At 43.8% G+C, this 22,394-nt stretch overlaps 1 protein-coding gene across 1 annotated transcript in view; it reads right to left on the bottom strand.

The window, feature by feature from the left end:
* The window catches only part of RASEF (RAS and EF-hand domain containing), a 174,996-nt gene that overhangs the window by 6,882 nt on the left and 145,720 nt on the right, over positions 1-22,394 (bottom strand). Inside the window, exons 10-14 of the mRNA XM_063913812.1 lie at positions 19,107-19,341; positions 15,519-15,665; positions 14,187-14,334; positions 11,818-11,899; positions 1,719-1,833 (exon numbers count right to left, since the gene is read on the bottom strand). Of these exons, the coding sequence (XP_063769882.1) occupies positions 1,719-1,833; positions 11,818-11,899; positions 14,187-14,334; positions 15,519-15,665; positions 19,107-19,341 (727 nt within the window). The remainder of the gene's footprint in view (positions 1-1,718; positions 1,834-11,817; positions 11,900-14,186; positions 14,335-15,518; positions 15,666-19,106; positions 19,342-22,394) is intronic.

The following is a 22,394-nucleotide window of genomic DNA, read 5'->3' as shown; positions in this document are numbered from 1 at the left end:
TTTTTGTCATGACAGAATAAATATGGCCAGCTATTCCATGAAGCATGGTTTACAGATGTGTACTCATACACAGAATGTCTTTATGCTATATGGCAGGAGACGGGGTTGGGTATGTGTGACCGCCGGTTACAATACCGGTGGCGGAAACCCGGCATTTACATGCCCGGCAGGAGGGAAGGGGGTATGGGGGGCGAGTGGAATGTGGGCTTGGTGTATGGGTGTCGTGGACATAGGGAATAGTCCCTGCTGGTCAGCATGCCAACCGTCATGATAGTAAGGTGGCGGGATTTAGGTGCCGGTATTGTGACCGCTGGTCACATAACTACATCCGAGAGGAGTAGCTTTCCGTATTTTGCTTTACATTTTGAGACTTTAATGCATAGCAGACACAGCAAAAAGCCACTCGTAGCGTACCAGAGATGCTAGGCTTTGACTTTAACTGCACAGGAAATGGTTTAACACACATAAAGTCGCAGATGAAGCACAACAGAATTTGGTGTGAGCCGTATCCGCATCAGAGCCCTTGTAACACAGAGTCAGAGTGTACAAATGACACAAAGCCCACTGCTGAATGCAGTTTTGTCACTTTCAGCTGTTTTAATTGTAAGAATAAGACGCACATATTGAGCAAAAAAAAAAAAAAAAGACGCAGAGCCCAGCCAAGTCATACAGGACCTAGTGCGCCAAGAGGGGCTATTTGGCATGACTGAAGCCACGGTATAAAAGCACACATCTAGAATTGTATTCAATGCAATGTAATGACTTTTAAAACACAGGGCCTGATTCACAGGTGAACTCAGTGCCGATGTTTGTGCAGTTCAGTGATTATTTGTTACTGCACATGCATGAAAAGTCCTGACAATCCCTACGGCGCATGCGTTTTCCTGGCCGTATGACTCAGTATGGCGCATGCGTTTTCCTGGCCGTATGACTCAGTATGGCGCATGCGTTTCCCTGGCCGTATGACTCAGTATGTTGTTGCGTACAGGCTCACTGGTATTAGGAATGCTGAGGCAAACCCATGGGTAGTGGTGACTGGGAGGTGGCCTGACGTGAACGCTAAAAGGTGTCTCATGGTTGTGTTATAGTGTTGTGGGTGTGTCAATGCAAGTGGCTGTGTGCTCAGACACAGTACAGCAGCCACAGAGGCCATATTTAGCCAGAGTTGACAAGGATACCATTGGCTGGTGCAATTGTCAATGGTGGGGGCAATGTTTAGTCGATGTTGGAGTATTTACAACCGACAGAGGATTTAAACCATCTATGGACACTGAAAGTGGGTGTCGCAGGACTTTCACATTTCGACGCAAGCAAGTGCACAAGGAGAAACCTGAAAATGCTGTAGTACTTGCATATTATCATAGCTGTGGAAATAAAATTGCTACAGTTTCTCTCTATTTACAATTGCTGTGCTTAGTCACTTTCATCCAATGATATGGATCCATGTGTCTGTCATCATTATTAATTCGCAACCTGTGCCAGGGTTTCAGTACCTACATGTCAGGTACAGGCAGACATTATTACATTTTGGCGGCAATTCACCTCAACATGCCTACATCTAACTACGTCTCACTAACATGAACATATTCTTATAATACTTGGTCTACCCATCTCCAATCTTGTAAAGTGTTATATATTGAAATTTTGCTCAGTTAATAAAGAACATGTATATTGTGCCAAAAAGAAGATCTAAAACTCAGACATGTGTCCAAGTTTACCTCAATCATGTCTATCCATTCCCGCACATTCAGGAAGCTCTTCTCACACGTCACATCATAGAGAAGTAGAACTCCGTCAGCTCTTCTAAAATAAGACTTTGCAATACTCCTAAATCTGGAATATAGAAATAATTTTAATTCTAGTTAAATTTTTTCATTACACTGGTTGGCAGAAAATTTGGGTACTAGAACCATTCTGAGTATATTAGGGTCTCAATCATTGTGACAGACATTTAAGTAATAATGCATGACAAAGTTACTCTAAGGACAAATTGATCAATTAGCCAGATATGGAGATGTACTGAAACCTGATGGTGGCATCTCTGAATCAGGACTAATGAGTTAGAAGATATTGTGAGAGGTGACCCACCTCTCAGCACTATACGGTCCAATGTAAACGGGGATACTCAGTATCTCCTACTTAAGGGCCTAATTCAGTAAGGATTGCAAATTTTGCTAGTTATCAGAATTTGAAATCCTTTTGTTCGCATGCTGGGGGCCGTCCATCGCTGGGCAGGGCTGCCCAGCATGATGACCGCCCCCCCCCCCCCCCCCCCCCATCAAGCAGAAATTGCGATCGCATCACAATTACTGCTTACTAGCAGAAATTAAGGTTGCCTCCTGCCGGCGCAGCTAAGAGGCCCGACACCATGTCCCTGGTCACGGCAACTGCATGTGACGTCACGCAGCCACCGCGATCACGCCCATACCACGCACCCATTGCAAACAACGCCGCCCCCATTTGCCCCCCCATCCCACGCCCCTACCTGATTGAAAGGAAGAGGCAACCGCATTTTCTGCGCTCCCCCTCCCCCTCCAGAAAATGTAGACGTATGTGCAGGCCAGGCGTTGTGCATGCGCGCGCATCTTTTTAGCAATTTTTACGGATGGTTCGCGTTTTGCGATCCAACCTGAATTAGACCCTAAGTCCATTACTTTTAAGGCCTGGGCACAGTTTTGCCTGCCATATTCAAGCCTGCATCTAAAGCATTTCAGATAAGATCGACAATGTCTAGATGGACAGTCAAGAGGTTGACACCAGATGGACAACAGGGTTGTCATGCAAATGATTGCCATAAAAAAAGTTTACACTTTTTTGTATTATTTTAACCCTAATCCTGACCCTTCTCCTAGTACCTAACCTTAAATCTCCCCCTGGTGTCTAATCCTATCCCCCCCTTGCCCCCCAAGGCCGAACCCTGCCATCCCCATGGTGTCTAACCCTGACCTTCCCCCCAGTGCATAACCCTAACCCTCCCCGTGGTGTGTAATCCTAACCCTCCCTTAGTGCCTAACCCTAGGCCTCCCCTTGGTGTCTAATCCTAATCCACCCCCAGTGCCTAACCCTAACCCTTTCCCTATTGTATAACCTTAACCGTCCTTTCCGCAGCCTAACCCTAATCCTCCGCCAAGTGCCAAACCCTAACTGTCCCCACTGACAGCCTAACCCTAACCAACCCCTAAAGCCTAACCCTAACATTAACCCTAAAAATCCTGAAAAACAATCTGTTGACATTTTGTGTTGACCATTTGCATGTCAACCCCTTGAGCTTGTTGACCTTTTGACCCTATTGACCTATGTAATAATAATAATAATTTCATTTATATAGCACTCTTTCTCCAACAGGGTTCAAGGCACGTAACAAATATCAAAAACAATGCACATAATACAGAAGATTTAAGTAATACAGCAATAGATAAGCCACACAGACATAAAAGAAAACCTTGAGCACACAGAAAGCATAATGCATGATTGGTGTAGGCATTTTGGGTAATAACTTCCAAGGGTTATGTATTCCATCCTCACAAGGTACCAGTACATTTCGACCATTTAACTGTCAACCTTTTGACCATGTAGACCTATTGACTGTGGACCATCTCAGTGGTTCCCAAACTAGGTCCTCAAGGACCCCTAATGGTTCACGTTTTCCAGGTCACCTGTGCACCTGCTGGGTGACCTGGAAAATGTGACCCGTTAGGGGACCTTGAGGATCGAGTTTGGGAACCACTAGTCTATCTGTTTAGTGTCTATCTCCCAACCGGAAACTGTCAGATAAAGCACAAGGAGGTGTAAAAGGAGTTTGAGCTGGATATGGACTTGACTTTGCTCAATCTCTAACTTTAAACAATTTCTCAAGCTCTGCACCCCATATCTTCTACATACTGCTGCACCCTCCTGCATCCTCACCTGGTAATTCTACCCATAATTGTCTATTATTACTCATCTTGCAGAATGTCAGCTTGGTTTTTAATCTGTTGTTACCATGTACTACTACCTTCACTACCTTTTCTACCATCCCTTCCCTTTCCCTTTTCTGAGTGCTTCCCTGTGTTCTGGTGTGCATGGATGTCACTTTAGTATTATACCTCCTCTATTACATAACATGTCATCTCATCCAAGCAATGCTTATTCAGCCCAGTATAACATATGTAGTGCACCCAGGATGACTGATTTGCTTTGTACTTTTGTGAGAAGGCGGAATAATCCTTGGAATTTGAATATATTACCCAAAAATGCCTCAACTCTGTATTATTTTCATGTTATTCTGAAAATCTGATCCTCTGTTTTGCATTGCGAAGGTCTGCTTTTGCAAAACTGCTCGCAAATGCTATCCTTACGGAATTAGGCCCTGTGTTCATGATTTATGTAAAGTGCCTAGAGTCTTTTTGGAGAAGAGCGCAATTTAAATAAAATAATTTTTATCCATTATTAACTGTATTTCAACTACTAGAAGAGCAGTTTACAATAGATATAACAGAACTAGGGCCAGATGCATCATCGCTTGGAAAGTGATAACATGGAGAGTGGAAAAGTACCAGCCAATCAGCTCCTAACTGACATTTTTCAAACACAGCCTGTGACATGGTAGTTAGGAAGAGATTGGCTGCCACTTTTTCACTCTCCATTTTATCACTTTCCAAGCGATGATGCATCTAGCCCTTTGTATGAACTGTGGATCTGATCTGGTCTTCCCATATACAATCATACGCCTTTTTGCACTTGAATGCTTCCAAAGTGATGCTATTGTATCTTGATGCCCAGCCTCTTCAAGAGATCTGATCATGTAAAAGTATATTTTCAGTATGGCAAAGCAATTATAAAAAAAAGTATACAATGTGCATTTGGCAAAATTAAAACCAAAAAACAAATCAAATCTAAACACGTAAGGGGGAATTCAAATGTCCGTGAAAATGCATTAATTTACCGCGAGTAAACTTTTGTGCATATTGTGCGAAAATGCAGCTTTTCACCAGTAAGCGCTCTAGCGTTTTTCGACCTATCAAACTGCAAATGTGCGAAAACAGGATTCGAGTGATATTTCTTGCCGGCAAAACCAGTGAAAAGTGTAAGTGAAAATGGAGAACCCCCCCAAAAAACAAACAAATATGGGATAACAGTATAGAAGTGTATTAGTGGTCACAATAAAAGTATTTGGGGTACTTAGATTATGTCTAATGGCTGTTATTCTGCATTCTTATGAGTTTTTCTAAAAATGTGAAAAAATGATAGAAAGTAAGTGTTTTTGTGCAAAATAAATGCTCTTCTTAAATTAAGGGTTCATGAAAATTGGTATAAGTACCGTATTTTTCGGACCATAAGACGCACTTTTTCTCGCCAAAAATGTGGGGGGGAAAGTATGTGCGTCTTATGGAGCGAATAAGACATGTGGAGAGCCATCACAGATGGAGTGTGTGGGTAGCGCCGGAGGGTAGCGCCGGGTCCTGGATGCTGCTGCTGCTGCGCCGTCATCTCAGAGCCCAGCAGCAGAGCCGGCATCATGTGACTCCCCCCCCACCCCACCTCCTCCTTCCTCAGGAGTGCACCGCGGGCAGCGTTAGCTGAGAGCCTGGACACAGGGAACCACTGGGTCTGTGTCTACAGTACTGTCTACAGTGTGTGTGTGTGTGTGTGTGTGTGTGTGTGTGTGTGTGTGTGTGTGTGTGTGTGTGTGTGTGTGTGTGTGTGTGTATGCTGGCTCTGACAGAAGGCTGCACTGTATAGAATCACAATCTGCAAATGCTTGTAGGAGTCTAATGAGAAATCACACAGAACTGGAACTATTTGGTTCAGAATATTTTTTTTCCTGTTTTCCTACTCTAAAAACTAGGTGCGTCTTTATGGTCAGGTGCGTCTTATGGTCCGAAAAATACGGTATATATATTTGGGTCATTTTAAGCCACTTTAAAAAAAGGTTAAAAAAAATAAGAATTTACTTACCGATAATTCTATTTCTCGGAGTCCGTAGTGGATGCTGGGGTTCCTGAAAGGACCATGGGGAATAGCGGCTCCGCAGGAGACAGGGCACAAAAGTAAAGCTTTTACAGGTCAGGTGGTGTGTACTGGCTCCTCCCCCTATGACCCTCCTCCAGACTCCAGTTAGGTACTGTGCCCGGACGAGCGTACACAATAAGGGAGGATTTTGAATCCCGGGTAAGACTCATACCAGCCACACCAATCACACCGTACAACTTGTGATCTAAACCCAGTTAACAGTATGATAACAGAGGAGCCTCTGAAAGATGGCTTCCTAAACAATAACCCGAATTAGTTAACAATAACTATGTACAAGTATTGCAGATAATCCGCACTTGGGATGGGCGCCCAGCATCCACTACGGACTCCGAGAAATAGAATTATCGGTAAGTAAATTCTTATTTTCTCTATCGTCCTAAGTGGATGCTGGGGTTCCTGAAAGGACCATGGGGATTATACCAAAGCTCCCAAACGGGCGGGAGAGTGCGGATGACTCTGCAGCACCGAATGAGAGAACTCCAGGTCCTCCTTTGCCAGGGTATCAAATTTGTAAAAATTTACAAACGTGTTCTCCCCTGACCACGTAGCTGCTCGGCAGAGTTGTAATGCCGAGACCCCTCGGGCAGCCGCCCAAGATGAGCCCACCTTCCTTGCGGAATGGGCCTTAACAGATTTAGGCTGTGGCAGGCCTGCCACAGAATGTACAAGTTGAATTTTGTTACAAATCCAACGAGCAATCGACTGCTTAGAAGCAGGTGCACCCAACTTGTTGGGTGCATACAGTATAAACAGCGAGTCAGATTTTCTGACTCCAGCCGTCCTTTAAATGTATATTTTTAAGGCTCTGACAACGTCCAACAACTTGGAGTCCTTCAAGTCGTCTGTAGCCGCAGGCACTACAATAGGCTGGTTCAGGTGAAACGCTGATACCACCTTAGGGAGAAAATGCGGACGCGTCCGCAGCTCTGCCCTATGTCGAATGGAAAATTAAATAAGGGCTTTTATAAAACAAAGCCGCCAGTTCAGATACTCTCCCGGCCGAAGCCAGGGCCAGTAACATAGTCACTTTCCATGTGAGATATTTCAAATCCACATTCTTTAGTGGTTCAAACCAATTGGATTTGAGGAAATCTAAAACTACATTTAGATCCCACGGTGCCACCTTAGGCACCACAGGAGGCTGTATATGCAGTACTCCTTTGATAAAAATCTGGACCTCAGGGACTGAGGCCAATTCTTTTTGGAAGAATATTGATAGGGCCGAAATTTGAACCTTAATAGATCCCAATTTGAGACCCATAGACAATCCTGATTGCAGGAAATGTAGGAAAACGACCCAGTTGAAATTCCTCCATCGGAGCACTCCGCTGCTCGCACCACGCAACATATTTTCGCCAAATACGGCGATAATGCTTCGCGGTGACTTCCTTCCTTGCCTTTATCAAGGTAGGAATGACTTCTTCTGGAATGCCTTTTCCTTTTAGGATCTGGCATTCAAACGCCATGCCGTCAAACGCAGCCGCGGTAAGTCTTGAAAAAGACAAGGACCCTGCTGAAGCAGGTCCCTTCTCAGAAGTAGAGGCCACGGATCGTCCGTGACCATCTCTTGAAGTTCCGGGTACCAAGTCCTTCTTGGCCAATCCGGAGCCACTAGTCTTACTCCTCTTTGCCGTATAATCCTCAATACCTTTGGTATGAGAGGCAGAGGAGGAAACACATATACCGACTGGTACACCCAAGGTGTTACCAGCGCGTCCACAGCTATTGCTTTGACCTGGCGCAATACCTGTCCAGTGTTTTGTTGAGGCGAGACGCCATCATGTCCACCATTGGTTTTACCCAACGGTTTAATAGCATGTGGAAAACTTCTGGATGAAGTCCCCACTCTCCCGGGTGAAGGTCGTGTCTGCTGAGGAAGTCTGCTTCCCAGTTGTCCACGCCCGGGATGAATACTGCTGACAGTGCTATCACGTGATTCTCCGCCCAGCGAAGGATCCTGGCAGCTTCTGCCATTGCCCTCCTGCTTCTTGTGCCGCCCTGTCTGTTTACATGGGCGACTGCCGTGATGTTGTCCGACTGGATCAACACCGGTCTTCCTTGAAGCAGAGGTTCCGCCTGGCTTAGAGCATTGTAGATTGCTCTTAGTTCCAGAATGCTTATGTGAAGAGACTTTTTCAGGCTCGACCATACTCCCTGGAAATTTCTTCCCTGTGTGACTGCTCCCCAGCCTCTCAGGCTGGCATCCGTGGTCACCAGGATCCAATCCTGCATGCCGAATCTGCGGCCCTCCAATAGATGAGCCTCCTGCAACCACCACAGAAGGGATACCCTTGTCCTCGGCGACAGGGTTATCCGCAGGTGCATCTGAAGATGCGACCCTGACCATTTGTCCAACAGATCCCTTTGCATGGAATCTGCCGAAAGGGATTGCTTCGTAAGAAGCTACCATTTTTTCCCAGGACTCTTGTGCATTGATGTACAGACACCTTTCCTGGTTTTAGGAGGTTCCTGAACAGGTCAGATAACTCCTTGGCTTTTTCTTCGGGAAGAAAAACCTTTTTCTGAACTGTGTCCAGAATCATCCCCAGGAACAGCAGACGAGTTGTCGGCATTAATTGGGATTTTGGAATATTCAGAATCCATCCGTGCTGCTTTAGCACCTCTTGAGATAGTGCTAAACCCATCTCTAGCTGTTCTCTGGACCTTGCCCTTATTAGGAGATCGTCCAAGTATGGGATAATTAATACGCCTTTTCTTCGAAGAAGAAATATTATCTCGGCCATTACCTTTGTAAAGACCCGAGGTGCCGTGGACAAACCAAACGGCAGCGTCTGAAACTGATAGTGACAGTTTTGTACAACGAACCTGAGGTACCCCTGGTGTGAGGGGTAATTGGAACGTGGAGATACGCATCCTTGATGTCCAAGGATACCATAAAGTCCCCTTCTTCCAGGTTCGCTATCACTGCTCTGAGTGACTCCATCTTGAACTTGAACTTCTTTATGTACAGGTTCAAGGACTTCAGATTTAGAATAGGCCTTACCGAGCCATCCGGCTTCGGTACCACAAAAAGAGTGGAATAATACCCCTTCCCTTGTTGTAGAAGAGGTACCTTGACTATCACCTGCTGAGAATACAGCTTGTGAATGGCTTCCAAAACCGTCTCCCTTTCTGAGGGGGACGTTGGTAAAGCAGACTTCAGGAAACGGCGAGGTGGCTCTGTCTCTAATTTCAACCTGTACCCCTGAGATATTATCTGCAGGATCCAGGGATTTACCTGCGAGTGAGCCCACTGCGCGCTGTAATTCTTGAGACGACCGCCTACCGCCCCCGAGTCCGCTTGCGAAGCCCCAGCGTCATGCTGAGGCTTTTGTAGAAGCCGGGGAGGGCTTCTGTTCCTGGGAAGGAGCTGCCTGTTGCTGTCTCTTCCCTCGTCCTCTGCCTCGTGGCAGATATGAATAGCCCTTTGCTCTCTTATTTTTAAAGGAACGAAAGGGCTGCGGTTGAAAGGTCGGTGCCTTTTTCTGTTGGGGAGTGACTTGAGGTAGAAAGGTGGATTTCCCGGCCGTAGCCGTGGCCACCAAATCCGATAGACCGACCCCAAATAACTCCTCTACGCATCGCCTGTCCACTGTCGTGTCCATAAAGCTCTTCTGGCCGAAATGGACATAGCACTTACCCGTGATGCCAGTGTGCAGATATCTCTCTGTGCATCACGCATATAAAGAAATGCATCCTTTATTTGTTCTAACGACAGTAAAATATTGTCCCTGTCCAGGGTATCAATATTTTCGATCAGGGACTCTGACCAAACTACCCCAGCACTGCACATCCAGGCAGTCGCAATAGCTGGTCGTAGTATAACACCTGCATGTGTGTATATACCTTTTTGGATATTTTCCATCCTCCTATCTGATGGATCTTTAAGTGCGGCCGTCTCAGGAGAGGGTAACGCCACTTGTTTTGATAAGCGTGTTAGCGCTTTGTCCACCCTAGGAGGTGTTTCCCAGCGCTCCCTAACCTCTGGCGGGAAAGGGTATAAAGCCAATAACTTCTTTGAAATTAGCAGTTTTTTATCGGGGCACCCCACGCTTCATCACACACGTCATTTAATTCTTCTGATTCGGTAAAAACTACTGGTAGTTTTTTCACACCCCACATAATACCCTGTTTAGTGGTACCTGTAGTATCAGCTAAATGTAACATCTCCTTTATTGCCAAAATCATATAACGTGTGGCCCTACTGGAAAATACGGTTGATTCGTCACCTTCACCACCGGAATCAGTGCCTGTGTCTGGGTCTGTGTCGACCGACTGAGGCAAGGGGCGTTTTACAGCCCCTGACGGTGTTTGAGGCGCCTGGACAGGCACTAATTGAGTGTCCGGCCGCCTCATGTCGGCAAACGACTGCTTAAGCGAGTTGACGCTATCCCGTAATTCCACAAATAAAGGCATCCATTCTGGTGTCGACCCCCTAGGAGGTGACATCCTCATATTTGGCAATTGCTCCGCCTCCACACCAATAACGTCCTCATACATGTCGACACACACGTACCGACACACAGCAGACACACAGGGAATGCTCTATACGAAGACAGGACCCACTAGCCCTTTGGGGAGACAGAGGGAGAGTCTGCCAGCACACACCAAAAAGCGCTATATATGACAGGGATAGCCTTATGATTAAGTGCTCCCTTATAGCTGCTTTTATATTAATATATATAGCCATTTATTTTGCCCCCCCTCTCTGTTATACCCTGTTTCTGTAGTGCAGTGCAGGGGAGAGACCTGGGAGCCTTCCTGACCAGCGGAGCTGTGACAGAAAATGGCGCCGTGTGCTGAGGAGATAGGCCCCGCCCCTTTTTCGGCGGGCTCGTCTCCCGCTATTTAGTACATTTAGGCAGGGGTAAATATCTCCATATAGCCTCTGGGGCTATATGTGAGGTATTTTTAGCCTTTTTAAAGGTTTTCATTTGCCTCCCAGGGCGCCCCCCCCCCAGCGCCCTGCACCCTCAGTGACTGCCGTGTGAAGTGTGCTGAGAGGAAAATGGCGCACAGCTGCAGTGCTGTGCGCTACCTTAAGAAGACTGCAGGAGTCTTCAGCCGCCGATTCTGGACCTCTTCTTGCTTCAGCATCTGTGAGGGGGCCGGCGGCGTGGCTCCGGTGACCATCCAGGCTGTACCTGTGATCGTCCCTCTGGAGCTTCATGTCCAGTAGCCAAGAAGCCAATCCATCCTGCACGCAGGTGAGTTCACTTCTTCTCCCCTCTGTCCCTCGTTGCAGTGATCCTGTTGCCAGCAGGAATCACTGTAAAATAAAAAACCTAAGCTAAACTCTCTAAGCAGCTCTTTATGAGAGCCACCTAGAATTGCACCCTTCTCGGCCGGGCACAAAAATCTAACTGGAGTCTGGAGGAGGGTCATAGGGGGAGGAGCCAGTACACACCACCTGACCTGTAAAAGCTTTACTTTTGTGCCCTGTCTCCTGCGGAGCCGCTATTCCCCATGGTCCTTTCAGGAACCCCAGCATCCACTTAGGACGATAGAGAAAAGTAATTACACGCACCTGCAAGCCTAAAAACACATGTCCCAATCATAAAGCACCCTAATATACCTGCCTCAAACCTTGTACCCCAATTCCAATAATTTTGCACTTTTTCACCCCAAAAGTGACAATGCATTAAAATAATTAAAAACTTCTCAGTGCCTGAATAGTTGTTAAGGGGGTGTTCCAGGGGTTCTGCTTTTCGTGAGTTGCAATAAAAGCTCAGTTTTTATAGCCAATACAGGATTTCATAGACAATTTAATTCCCCCCTCATAACATGAAAACTGTGATGCAATACCTTTCTTGCCCTGCAGTATCCCAAAGCTGTAATAGCGTTGGTTCTCCATCCACTACCAATGTCTTCATCTGAAAATCCACTCCTTAAAAAAAAAAAATAGAAAAAAATTATTATTGAAATGTTACAAAACATTTTTATCTCTAGTACTGACAGGTATTGATTTATCTTACAGAAACCTTCAAATATAAATACAGTTCTTATACCATATATACTTGAGAAAGGCATGGCCTAGGAATAATCATGATCATAGAGCAATTGCGCAAGGAGATGAAAATGATCACACTCACAGAGCAGCAGTAGTATTGAAGATTGTGTGTAATAAAATGTTTGGGGGATATGGTTTAGGTGGAGATGTAACAAACCGTGGAAAGTGGAGAGCGATAAAGGGATTTATTCAGAAAGCAGAGAAAATCCCTGTTTTGCGGGAAAACAGGGCTTTTTTTCTGCTTTGGGCTATTCATGAAGCGTGTTACCGTGGAGAAGTTCCAGACTTCTCCAGCGGAAACCAGAAACAAAAGTTCTCCACAAGTGGAGAAAAAAGAAGCGGAACCCCGCTCTGTGGCTGAATCGCATCACCATATGTTTGTGTGGTGAGTGCGATTCATGAAGGAATGGAAAGCTCTGCATTCCGCTTCTCCACGGGGTTCAGATTTGCCATCTCAAGATGGCGTAGTCTGAACTCTGGTTTGGTAACTGCAGGGAAGCTCGTTTCCCTGCTCTCTGCCCGGCACCCTGCTGGCTCCGCCCCTGACCTCATAGCAGCCACTTCAGCCTCCCGGGAGCTCAGATGCTGGTGCATGCACAGACAGGACTCGACGGCTGACTCCAACAACGCAGAGGGGGATTGCAGGAGAAGAAGTCATCACTGGAGTCCAGGGTACCAGTTCGCATCAGGGAAGGTTAAGTATACATGAGCTGCTACTTATCTAAGATATATATTGCACTGAACTGATGCGATCTATAGTTTTGTGTAACAATTCTGTTAACGCTTTCTACATGAATAGACCCCAAAGTACCAACCACTCAGCTTTTAACTGTCACAAAAATGACAGTTAGGATCTGATTGGCTGGTATGAGCAATTTTTCCACTTTACCTCCGTCTAAGATTTGACAAATCTCCCCCTTAGGTTGACAGCAGTTATTGACCTTCAGGGTGAGGCAATTGATACTTTAGAATGTAAGCTCTCACGAGCAGGGCCCTCTTCCCTCATGTGCTTATCCTTTGTCTTACTTTAATAATCTTCAACTGTACCACATCCAGCAGTCTTCTGCCACCTGAGCCAGTCAGGAGCCAGTGTCATCTGCTGATGTAACTATGTTTATTTACCCAGTACTTGTCCTATACTGTCATCAACTGTAAGTTGCTGTTTTCCTGTTTGATTATTTGTTTATGTATTCTGTAATTGGGTGCTGCGGAACCCTTGTGGCGCCATATAAATAAAGGATAATAATAATAATAATAATAATAATAAGGATCACAGGCATCACCTAACAGGTCACAACATGACAGGAGGATGTATTGATAGTGGGGAAATAACAAGTGTGAATACTTCACGAACTGTCCTCAGGACCCCAAACAGTACTTGCTTTCAAGGTCACCTGTTGTTCTTTAAAATGTGGTAGTTGGTAACACACCTGTACACCTCCCAGGTGACTTGGAAAATGTGAGATGGTACTAAAAAAAAAAGTAGCACTGCACAATGCAAAGAGGGAACATTTGTACCCCTCAGCAGCTAGCGTGTCCCCTCCAATAGGCCCGGGCAATTACTACCGCACCACCCCCTCTCGATGTCCCTGGCCGCAAGCAGTGGTGTAGCCAGGTTTTGACGCCAAAGCACTTCTTGATAAATACTGCAGCTTGGCAATGACTGACAACTTGCCAATGTTTCCATATAATTAAATCACCAGCAGTCTTGAACTGTACAACTCTTTTCATCAAAGTACCAAAGGAGGAAAAACAATATGGGCCTGATTCAGAATCACAGGTGACTGCATCTGCCATTTTTTGCACAACGCATGTGTTCATGGCAAACATACACATCTTACCAGATGTGCTTGCTTTTCAGAGTCACAAAGTCAGTCTGAACACCACTTGTGCCTAAATGGGTGTAATGGAGTGCCACAATGGGGCATTGCACTTGAGGTTGTTGTGGCACGTAGACGGTATTATGGTCTCTTTCAGAGGTAAGCATATGCAAAGGGTCATGCTTATTTATAGGGGCGAAGCAGACACATACATGCGGCTGACTGATTATAGGGGAATTCTGCTGCTATTTCCAAGGTGCAGCCACTTTGTGTGTCACTCAATCATTTTAACAGTGTAATTTGTTTTCAGTATTCCTATGCACCGTCTCTAAAGATGAACATACCCAAAGTAGCACTTGTGTTGCCTCGAAACTCATTTTTACAAAGTCTCATGAGAAAACTAGACTTCCCGACAGCTGCATCCCCAGCCAGGACTATCTTGTATGCTTTATCTGTGCTAGGAATCTTGCTTACCCGATCAGTAGTGTCTACCTGGAAGAACAATAAGCCATTTAAATTACTTATAAGCTCCATTTGATTATGTATTGTATAGACATTGTAATTAGAGGTAGCCTGAATCAATGCAAGAAGACTGTGATGCCAAACACACCTCTGCATGTAACAAACTGCTTACAGCCAACAGTTGAAATGCTGCTCGGTGTACAGATGCTACATTTTAAGACTAATGTAAGTCTTTATATGGCAAGCATTTTTTTCCTGGACATGAAAAAGGTATGCCCTGCAATTTATCTAGGTTTTTCTTCAAATGACCATAAACATGTATGCATTTTAGTCCTCGTTTACTACATTTCCTATAAAATATTATAGAAAATAAAACAAAATAAAGTTGTCACCTCAATTCAAATTCTAGAGAGGAAATAAAACACCTTAGTGTGCCAGGAGGGGGGTGGCCAGTGAGTGGTCATATTCAGGACACTTAGGGGACAGAAAGCAGGTAAAGCCAACTGAAGATGAAGCTATAATACCTAAGGTTGAAAAGATAGGACTTTCACTGTGTGATGAAGTGACTGTCTTCACCACCGCCACCACCATAGCGTACTATGGTAGAGTCGGCAAAGAGGCAAAAAAAAAAAAAAAAAAAGGTACCACTGGGCAAAGCATACTATAGTATGCCCAATTTTTGCACTGCAGTACTCTACTTTGAGGGCACTGCAGTGAAAAGACAAGCTCAGAATCTGTAAATTGTATGCCGCCACAATCACCTATTCCCTGCTATTAGCCGTGTTTTATGTTCTTATACAACCTGTATAATTAAGATCAAGGCACAGGGTAGAGTGTTCATGTAAAGGTCTCCGCATCGACTCCCAAACTAATGGGACTTTTAAGGCCACATGCTTATCCATGGCTGTAATGGATGATTCTATTGGCATCTACATGTGGAATAATGTGAATTCAATTGCTTCACGGCAATCAAATTGCATATTGTGGTTTGTATTCAAAGTCTTCCACAATGTCATGATTGAAGAATAATTTTTTACAGGAAAACTAGTTGTGATCTTAAAAAAATGAAAAGATTAGAAGTCATTCTATCCTTAAGAGAATGGATTTACAAGACTTATTGCGTTCCCTGTCTTCAGTAAAGATTGACAGGTCTGCATTTGCAACATTAACACTTCTATGTCTTACATGTTAGCAGTCACAGAAGCTCTGCTTACATTTGTCACATGGGCAGGCAACGCTGATATACACTTTCTGGATGATGCACCTGAGCTGCTCCTGCTGACCGGTCGTGATGGTTTCCAGTCTAGAAATGAACCACCAGATTCTACAGTGTAGGATTCTTCATCCCGGATTTCTGGAACCTGCAGCCACACAACAGACAACACATTATGCATCTATAGCAACCACCACTGTTGTGAATTTCAAGTTTTGTCTTAGTGTTCACCAGACAAGAATGGATTCAGCACTGGTTTGGAATCCTTGCAATATTTTCATCAATTGCATCAGATTACTTCTGAACTGTTTGCTGACAACCATGTTCTTAGAGGTAATTCCCACCGGGGGGAGGGGGTGATTACAACTCCCTTACACATAGAATGGCATATGATATAGTTGACCTAGTACTCACTTGTACTAGGGATGTTTTGGAATAGAGCTGTAGTGCCACCAAAAAGTAGGGATTGCACTTAAATGATACTTTTTGGATAAGGGATTAAAAAATGTGGACTTCCAAGTGGCATAGCGTATCCTATATAACGTCACTCATTAGGATTATCTCTCTGATCATTCTTTGGTGCTCAGAAGCCATCACTAGATATATGGGACGGTCTGTATGCCAATAAGCTCTCCAAACCACTTATACAGTGTGCAACATGGCAGATTTATTTATTGTAAATCCTTAGTTGTCTAAACATTATTTTATGATCATTCATACTCAATGGTAGATTTCGTTTTACCTTAAATGACACCGAATGGCTTTACTTAAATGTCAACTGTAAGGGCTGTAGTCCAACAGTTACTGTGGGGTAGATGTATGAGCAGTCAATATGGGAGAGAAGTGGTATCAGTACACGTTGTGTGCTCTGGCGGGGATTACAGGAGGGAGGAGTCTTCACTCCTCCACTCCAGCAAATGAAATGTTCATACATCTCGTTGGTGTAGCTTCCTGCTTCGCCTTGGTAAAGAGGCAAAGCAGGAAGCATTCTAGCAGCACAATATGGCCTCCATTTATGAAGCCTTGGAGAGTGATACATTGCACGGAGATAAAGTACCAACCAATCCCCTCCTAACTGCCATGTTACAGGCTGTGTATGAAAAATGACAGTTAGGAGTTGATTGGTTGGTACTTTATCACTGTGCTATTTATCACTCTCCAAGGCTTGATAAATCTGGGCCTATGTGCGTTATAATACATCTGCTCCTGTATCTGCTGCTCTAACACCAACATAGTAAACATTAGACTCACAAAACACTGAGCAAGCTGTATGAGCAGTCGGTATGGGGGAGAAGTGGTATCAGCACGTGTAATGTGCATGGATACTGCTTCTCCCCCATTTATTATTTGTGCCAATGTGTGCTATCGGCGCTGCTATTGTTAAGATGGCACTGATGGTCACCTGCAGCTATCGATTTCTACGCTGTAGTGGCTGCGGTGGTTGCATGGGAGATCTTGCGTTGGCTGTAAGATCATACACATGCCCAATGGAGCCAGCCGGGAGTAGAGATACAGTGCAGCATCACTAGACTGATGTGCTGTGTGCTCTGGCGGGGATCACCAGAGAGGAAAGATTTCACTCAACCAACCCGGAAAACAAGATGTTAATACAACTCATCGGTGTAGCTCCCAGCTTCACTTCAAAAGGCAAAGCAGGGAGTATTATAGCAGCACGATATGTGCCGCTATAATACATCTCCCCCACTGTCTGTTTAATGACAGCACATCCTACATGCATAATAAAAAAATGTCTACACCTCATTTTACCTGTACTAACAAACTGCTTACAAAAGTGTGTACTGAGGGCCTCATGGTGATTTGGGTGTATTACAAATTGATTAGTGTCAAATATACTAATTTGTTTTAACATGCCCACAAAATGGCATACACCTACTGTCATATGTTGATTTGGTATTAATGATGTCTTATGCTTAGAGAGGCAGTACAGAGGAAGGAAGGAGCCTGCAAACACAGATGAAATCCAGTAATGTGTGTGTAATTGTGAATGGAGGCAGAGCCACACAGCAGCACATATGTCAGTATCACTTGCAGGCACCAGGTCATATGCACTCTGGTGATGGTGATGGTTACCAGCACTAACTAGCTGCTTCTGATTGGCTGATTACAAGTTCACCTCTGATAGGTGCTTTCTTTATTGCTCGTGCATAGATCACATGATTTTATGGGTGCATATTAGAATACATGTATTGCTCCTTTCAATTGTACACAAGAAACAAGATTAAATCCTCTACAATACAACAGGAACTTATTTCAATCAAACCTTACAAAGAATGTTTTTATTTTTGTCAGCAAAACAAATGTTTCCATACATATTATTTATTTCCTTATTAGTGACACTGAATACATGCAAATATTAATGCACGCATACAAGTGGTGTAGCTTCCTGCTTTGTGTTTGGTGCACAACATCTCCTGCAGGAGTCCATTTAATGCTCCTGATTGTTCTCTACCGTCCCTTCCCAACAGCTTTATGTTGCTTCTTTAGCCCTTAACACTGGGAAATATATTTAGTTTCTTTCAAAGGGACATTGGGCCTGATTTATGTTTGGGTGGAACTGCACAGTCTCAAGGAAGCGGCTGTGCAATTGCATTTAATTAAAATTCAAAAGCAGGACCGGCTACTCCTGGTCTTATCAAGGTATGCTGTGTCATTCATTTTTTCTTTCTCATTCTATACTAGCCTATTTGAATACTATGGGAGAGTATCCAATTACCCCCAATTCCGTTTTGACGGAAAAAACGGGCGTATACCGCGATTAATGACCAATGGTCATTATTGCTGTATCCAATTAGAGGCTGAAAATGGACCCGCAATCGTGTAAAAACATATGAAATAGGGGATAATTCCCCGATCCCATGTGCTATCGGCTCCGGCAAAACACTTATCGCGGGTTATGCTCCAAGTGCCTAAGGCACCCGAAGCATAATCTTCAATAAGTGCCATCATCGCGGGGAGGAGCGTGCCACTTCTGCACTTATAAAATAGCCTCCGGCTATACAATTACCTGTGGTCATTAGGGGGTAATTGGATAACCCCCATGCCTCCTGTTTCTCCACACTGAAAGAAAAATTAAAATGCAGCAGGAGGCGTGTGTAGGAGATAGACACTTCCAGTTTGCATTTGCGAGATCTGAGTGCTGCGTCTGAGGAAGCAGCCTTGTATCACCACCATGACCATCGGTCACGATTCACAATGATTTTAGGCAGCAGTCAGCCTGAAGCTTACTTAGGCTAGTCGTAGCATCCAGACACCCGGGTCCAGTAAATCTGCATCCAACGACGCAGATCTTGGACCCATCACGCCTATATTTGTTTTTCTGAACATATATAGACATAGAAAACTAAAATAATGTCTGCCAACATTAAAGTAATCCTTTACATTTAATATAACTTTGCTATTTCACAATAAATTTGCTATTTATAACCACAATCAAGCTAAAGCTTAAAATAATCTCAAACATGGTAAATTCAAGCATACTAAGAATGTCATCTGTCCACCTTCCCGAGGAGCCAGCGGGAAGGACAGACCCTCTTTGAAAGGTTTTATCTATTAGTGTTTTGTCACTCACATCTGTATCAGAGGCATCACCACCGTAACTCTCATGTGCAAATCTTGACCGCTGAAAGTTCCTTGGTGCCTTGTATTCCACTTCAGAATCATACTCGTTGGAATCCCTCAAAGTAGATAGACCACTGTCTATACAACTTTCAGGAAGGCTGTCTACCTCACAGTTCAGTCTCTGCATGGGATCACACACAGCTAAAGAGTCATAGTCCTCGTCTAAGAAGGATGATCGAGGAGACCTAGCAAAACACAGTAAACACAACATTTCAGAGCAGCCATACATTATGCATGCTAATATATTTGTTACAGAAAAAACCTAAAAACCTAGCAGAACATTTTTTGAATTAGCCAGGTTAAGGCAACATATGCACTGGCATTGCAACACACGGGGCCAGATGAATCATCGCTTGGAAAGTGATAAAATGGAGAGTGAAAAAGTACCAGCCAATCAGGTCCTAAATGCCATTTTTCAAACACAGCCTGTGACATGGTAGTTAGGACCTGATTGGCTGGTACTTTTTCACTCTCCATTTTATCACTTTCCAAGCGATGATGCATCTAGCCCACGGTGTTTATGTATGCATCAGTTAGGTGTGTTCATTTGCAATTTTTTAGACAGTCGTCTGTATGTAGTATAAAAACATGCATATGAAAGCGCATTATGGATGTGCTTGTTATAGCACTAACAATGGGATTCCATTGAGACAAATTAAGGTTCCAAATGCACTGATGCTTTGAAATTGAGCTTCAAGCATCCAAAACAACACAGAGCAGAAGGCTATTAAAACGCATCTAAATCCTATAATGTATGGTCTCATTTGGTACAGTACAGCTATCTTTTCTTTTAAAAATTGTTAACATGTACTTAACTTCAGTTACAACTGTATCTTACACAAAATGTTAATGACAATGGGTATGTAGCCTTATGCAATCAATTGTGTAGCTTACAAATACATGCAGATACAAATTTATAGTGTATATTAAAGTTAACAGAAAACGTTTATGAAATTAAACAACTAAAAACAAAAACAGGGACATACAGTACCACAAATGCATGCCACCACCATAAATATTAGAGTAGGGCATAACCTAGAGGCATGCCACCACCACAAATATTACAGTAGGGCATTCCCCAGATGCATGCCACCACCATAAATATTAGAATAGGGCATACCACAAATGCATGCCACCACCACAAATATTACAGTAGGGCATTCCCCAGATGCATGCCACCACCACAAATATTAGAATAGGGCATACCACAAATGCATGCCACCACCACAAATATTAGAATAGGGCATACCACAAATGCATGCCACCACCACAAATATTAGAATAGGGCATACCACAAATGCATGCCACCACCACAAATATTAGAATAGGGCATACCACAAATGCATGCCACCACCACAAATATTAGAATAGGGCATACCACAAATGCATGCCACCACCACAAATATTAGAATAGGGCATACCACAAATGCATGCCACCACCACAAATATTAGAATAGGGCATACCACAAATGCATGCCACCACCACAAATATTAGAATAGGGCATACCACAAATGCATGCCATCACCACAAATATTAGAATAGGGCATACCACAAATGCATGCCACCACCACAAATATTAGAATAGGGCATACCACAAATGCATGCCATCACCACAAATATTAGAATAGGGAATACCACAAATGCATGCCATCACCACAAATATTAGAATAGGGAATACCACAAATGCATGCCATCACCACAAATATTAGAATAGGGCATTGCCCAGATGCATGCCAAGACCACAAATATTTCAGTGCTACTGAGAGATAATTTTCTCCTAAAGATGTTTCTCAGATTGAGCTAAATGTTATCAGTTTTTGGGGCAGATGTATTAAGCCTGGAGAAGTGATAAAGCAGTGATAAGTGCAAGGTGATAACGCACCAGCCAATCAGATCCAATATGTAAATCGACAGGAGCTAATTGGCTGGTGCGTTATCACATTGCACTTTTTACTGCTTTATCATTTCTTTATCACTTCTCCAGGCTTAATACATCTGCCCCATTGTGCCTACTATTGAGCTGTACAATTGAGGATGGTAATTTTGAAGGCCATTTACAGAACTTGGCTGGGAAGTAGATATGTACCACTGCACTGTGCCAATTGCAGTAATAAAAAGAACTACTGGATTTTAAAGTCAAATCATTTAAACTATCAAAAGGAGAGTTGACTGGTGATGTGTCATTTGTTTGTGAGTGAACACAGCGCTCAACAGAATGCAGTTATTGTATCGCAATATCAGTGAAATAAGTAGCTGAATTATAGGATTTGTTGACAAGTCAATTTAATAAATAAGGATGAGGATCACAAAGGAACACGAGTAGGCAGTGATTTTGCAGGGGGCATGCTGTGTTATTTGCAATAGTTTTAGGCAATTGGCCTGGTTCTGGTCCCAAAATGACCTCCTTATTTTTTAATTTAGATTACCATCAACTGGAACAATTTAAGACATGTTGATAAACGGGATGGAAGACAACTGGAGGTGACCCCTATTGGCACAACTGGCATCTGATGGCAAAATGTTGAGAGGCCAAAGGGCAGGATTATACCCTTCGTGGTTGGTTTTAGGCATGTGCTGCACAACATCGGTCTGTGGGTTATGAAAGAAATTATCATAACCAAATGGCACACAAATGCCCATGCTGTACGTAGCCCAGCTCATTATGTGATTGGTGAAATGTGATTCCACATGTAAAACCCCCCAGAAGTATGTACATCAGGCCAGAGCAACCCCTCCGGGAAAGCTGGCATGTATTGTCTGGCAATCGGCTGAGCTTTCTGAATGTCAGCCAAATGTTATACTTTCTGCATCAATTCTCTGTACCCAGTAATTTTGCAGAACAATAAAATATGAGCATGGACACTGTAATATATAATCTATTAGCTCAAAAGTACAGGTTTATGTTTTTTTAAATGTAGAAATGTAAAACGAGAACCTATCGACATACACACAAGTGGAGCAAAGTGAGCATTGAACACACTGGATTTGCAGTTGGAAGTCAGCTAAGTCATAATATACGTATTTGTGTAAGTAGATGTATCAGTGTGGCCCACATCCTTTAAGTTATGACCTCTTCAATAACACCTTAATGGGGAAACTGATTTAATTTAAACGTTGGGTCAGTCCTTAAAGCCCTTGATGCTGGTTGACTGGCAGTAGAAAGGAGATGTAGTTATGTGACCGATGGTCAGGAGACCGCCGTTCACATAACCAACAGCTACATCCCGCCCTCCTCTA

Source organism: Pseudophryne corroboree, chromosome 1, assembly GCF_028390025.1.
Source record: "Pseudophryne corroboree isolate aPseCor3 chromosome 1, aPseCor3.hap2, whole genome shotgun sequence".
NCBI classification, from domain to species: domain Eukaryota; kingdom Metazoa; phylum Chordata; class Amphibia; order Anura; family Myobatrachidae; genus Pseudophryne; species Pseudophryne corroboree.
The sequence above is the reverse complement of the archived record's forward strand: the minus strand, read 5'-3'. Positions and strand labels throughout refer to the sequence as shown.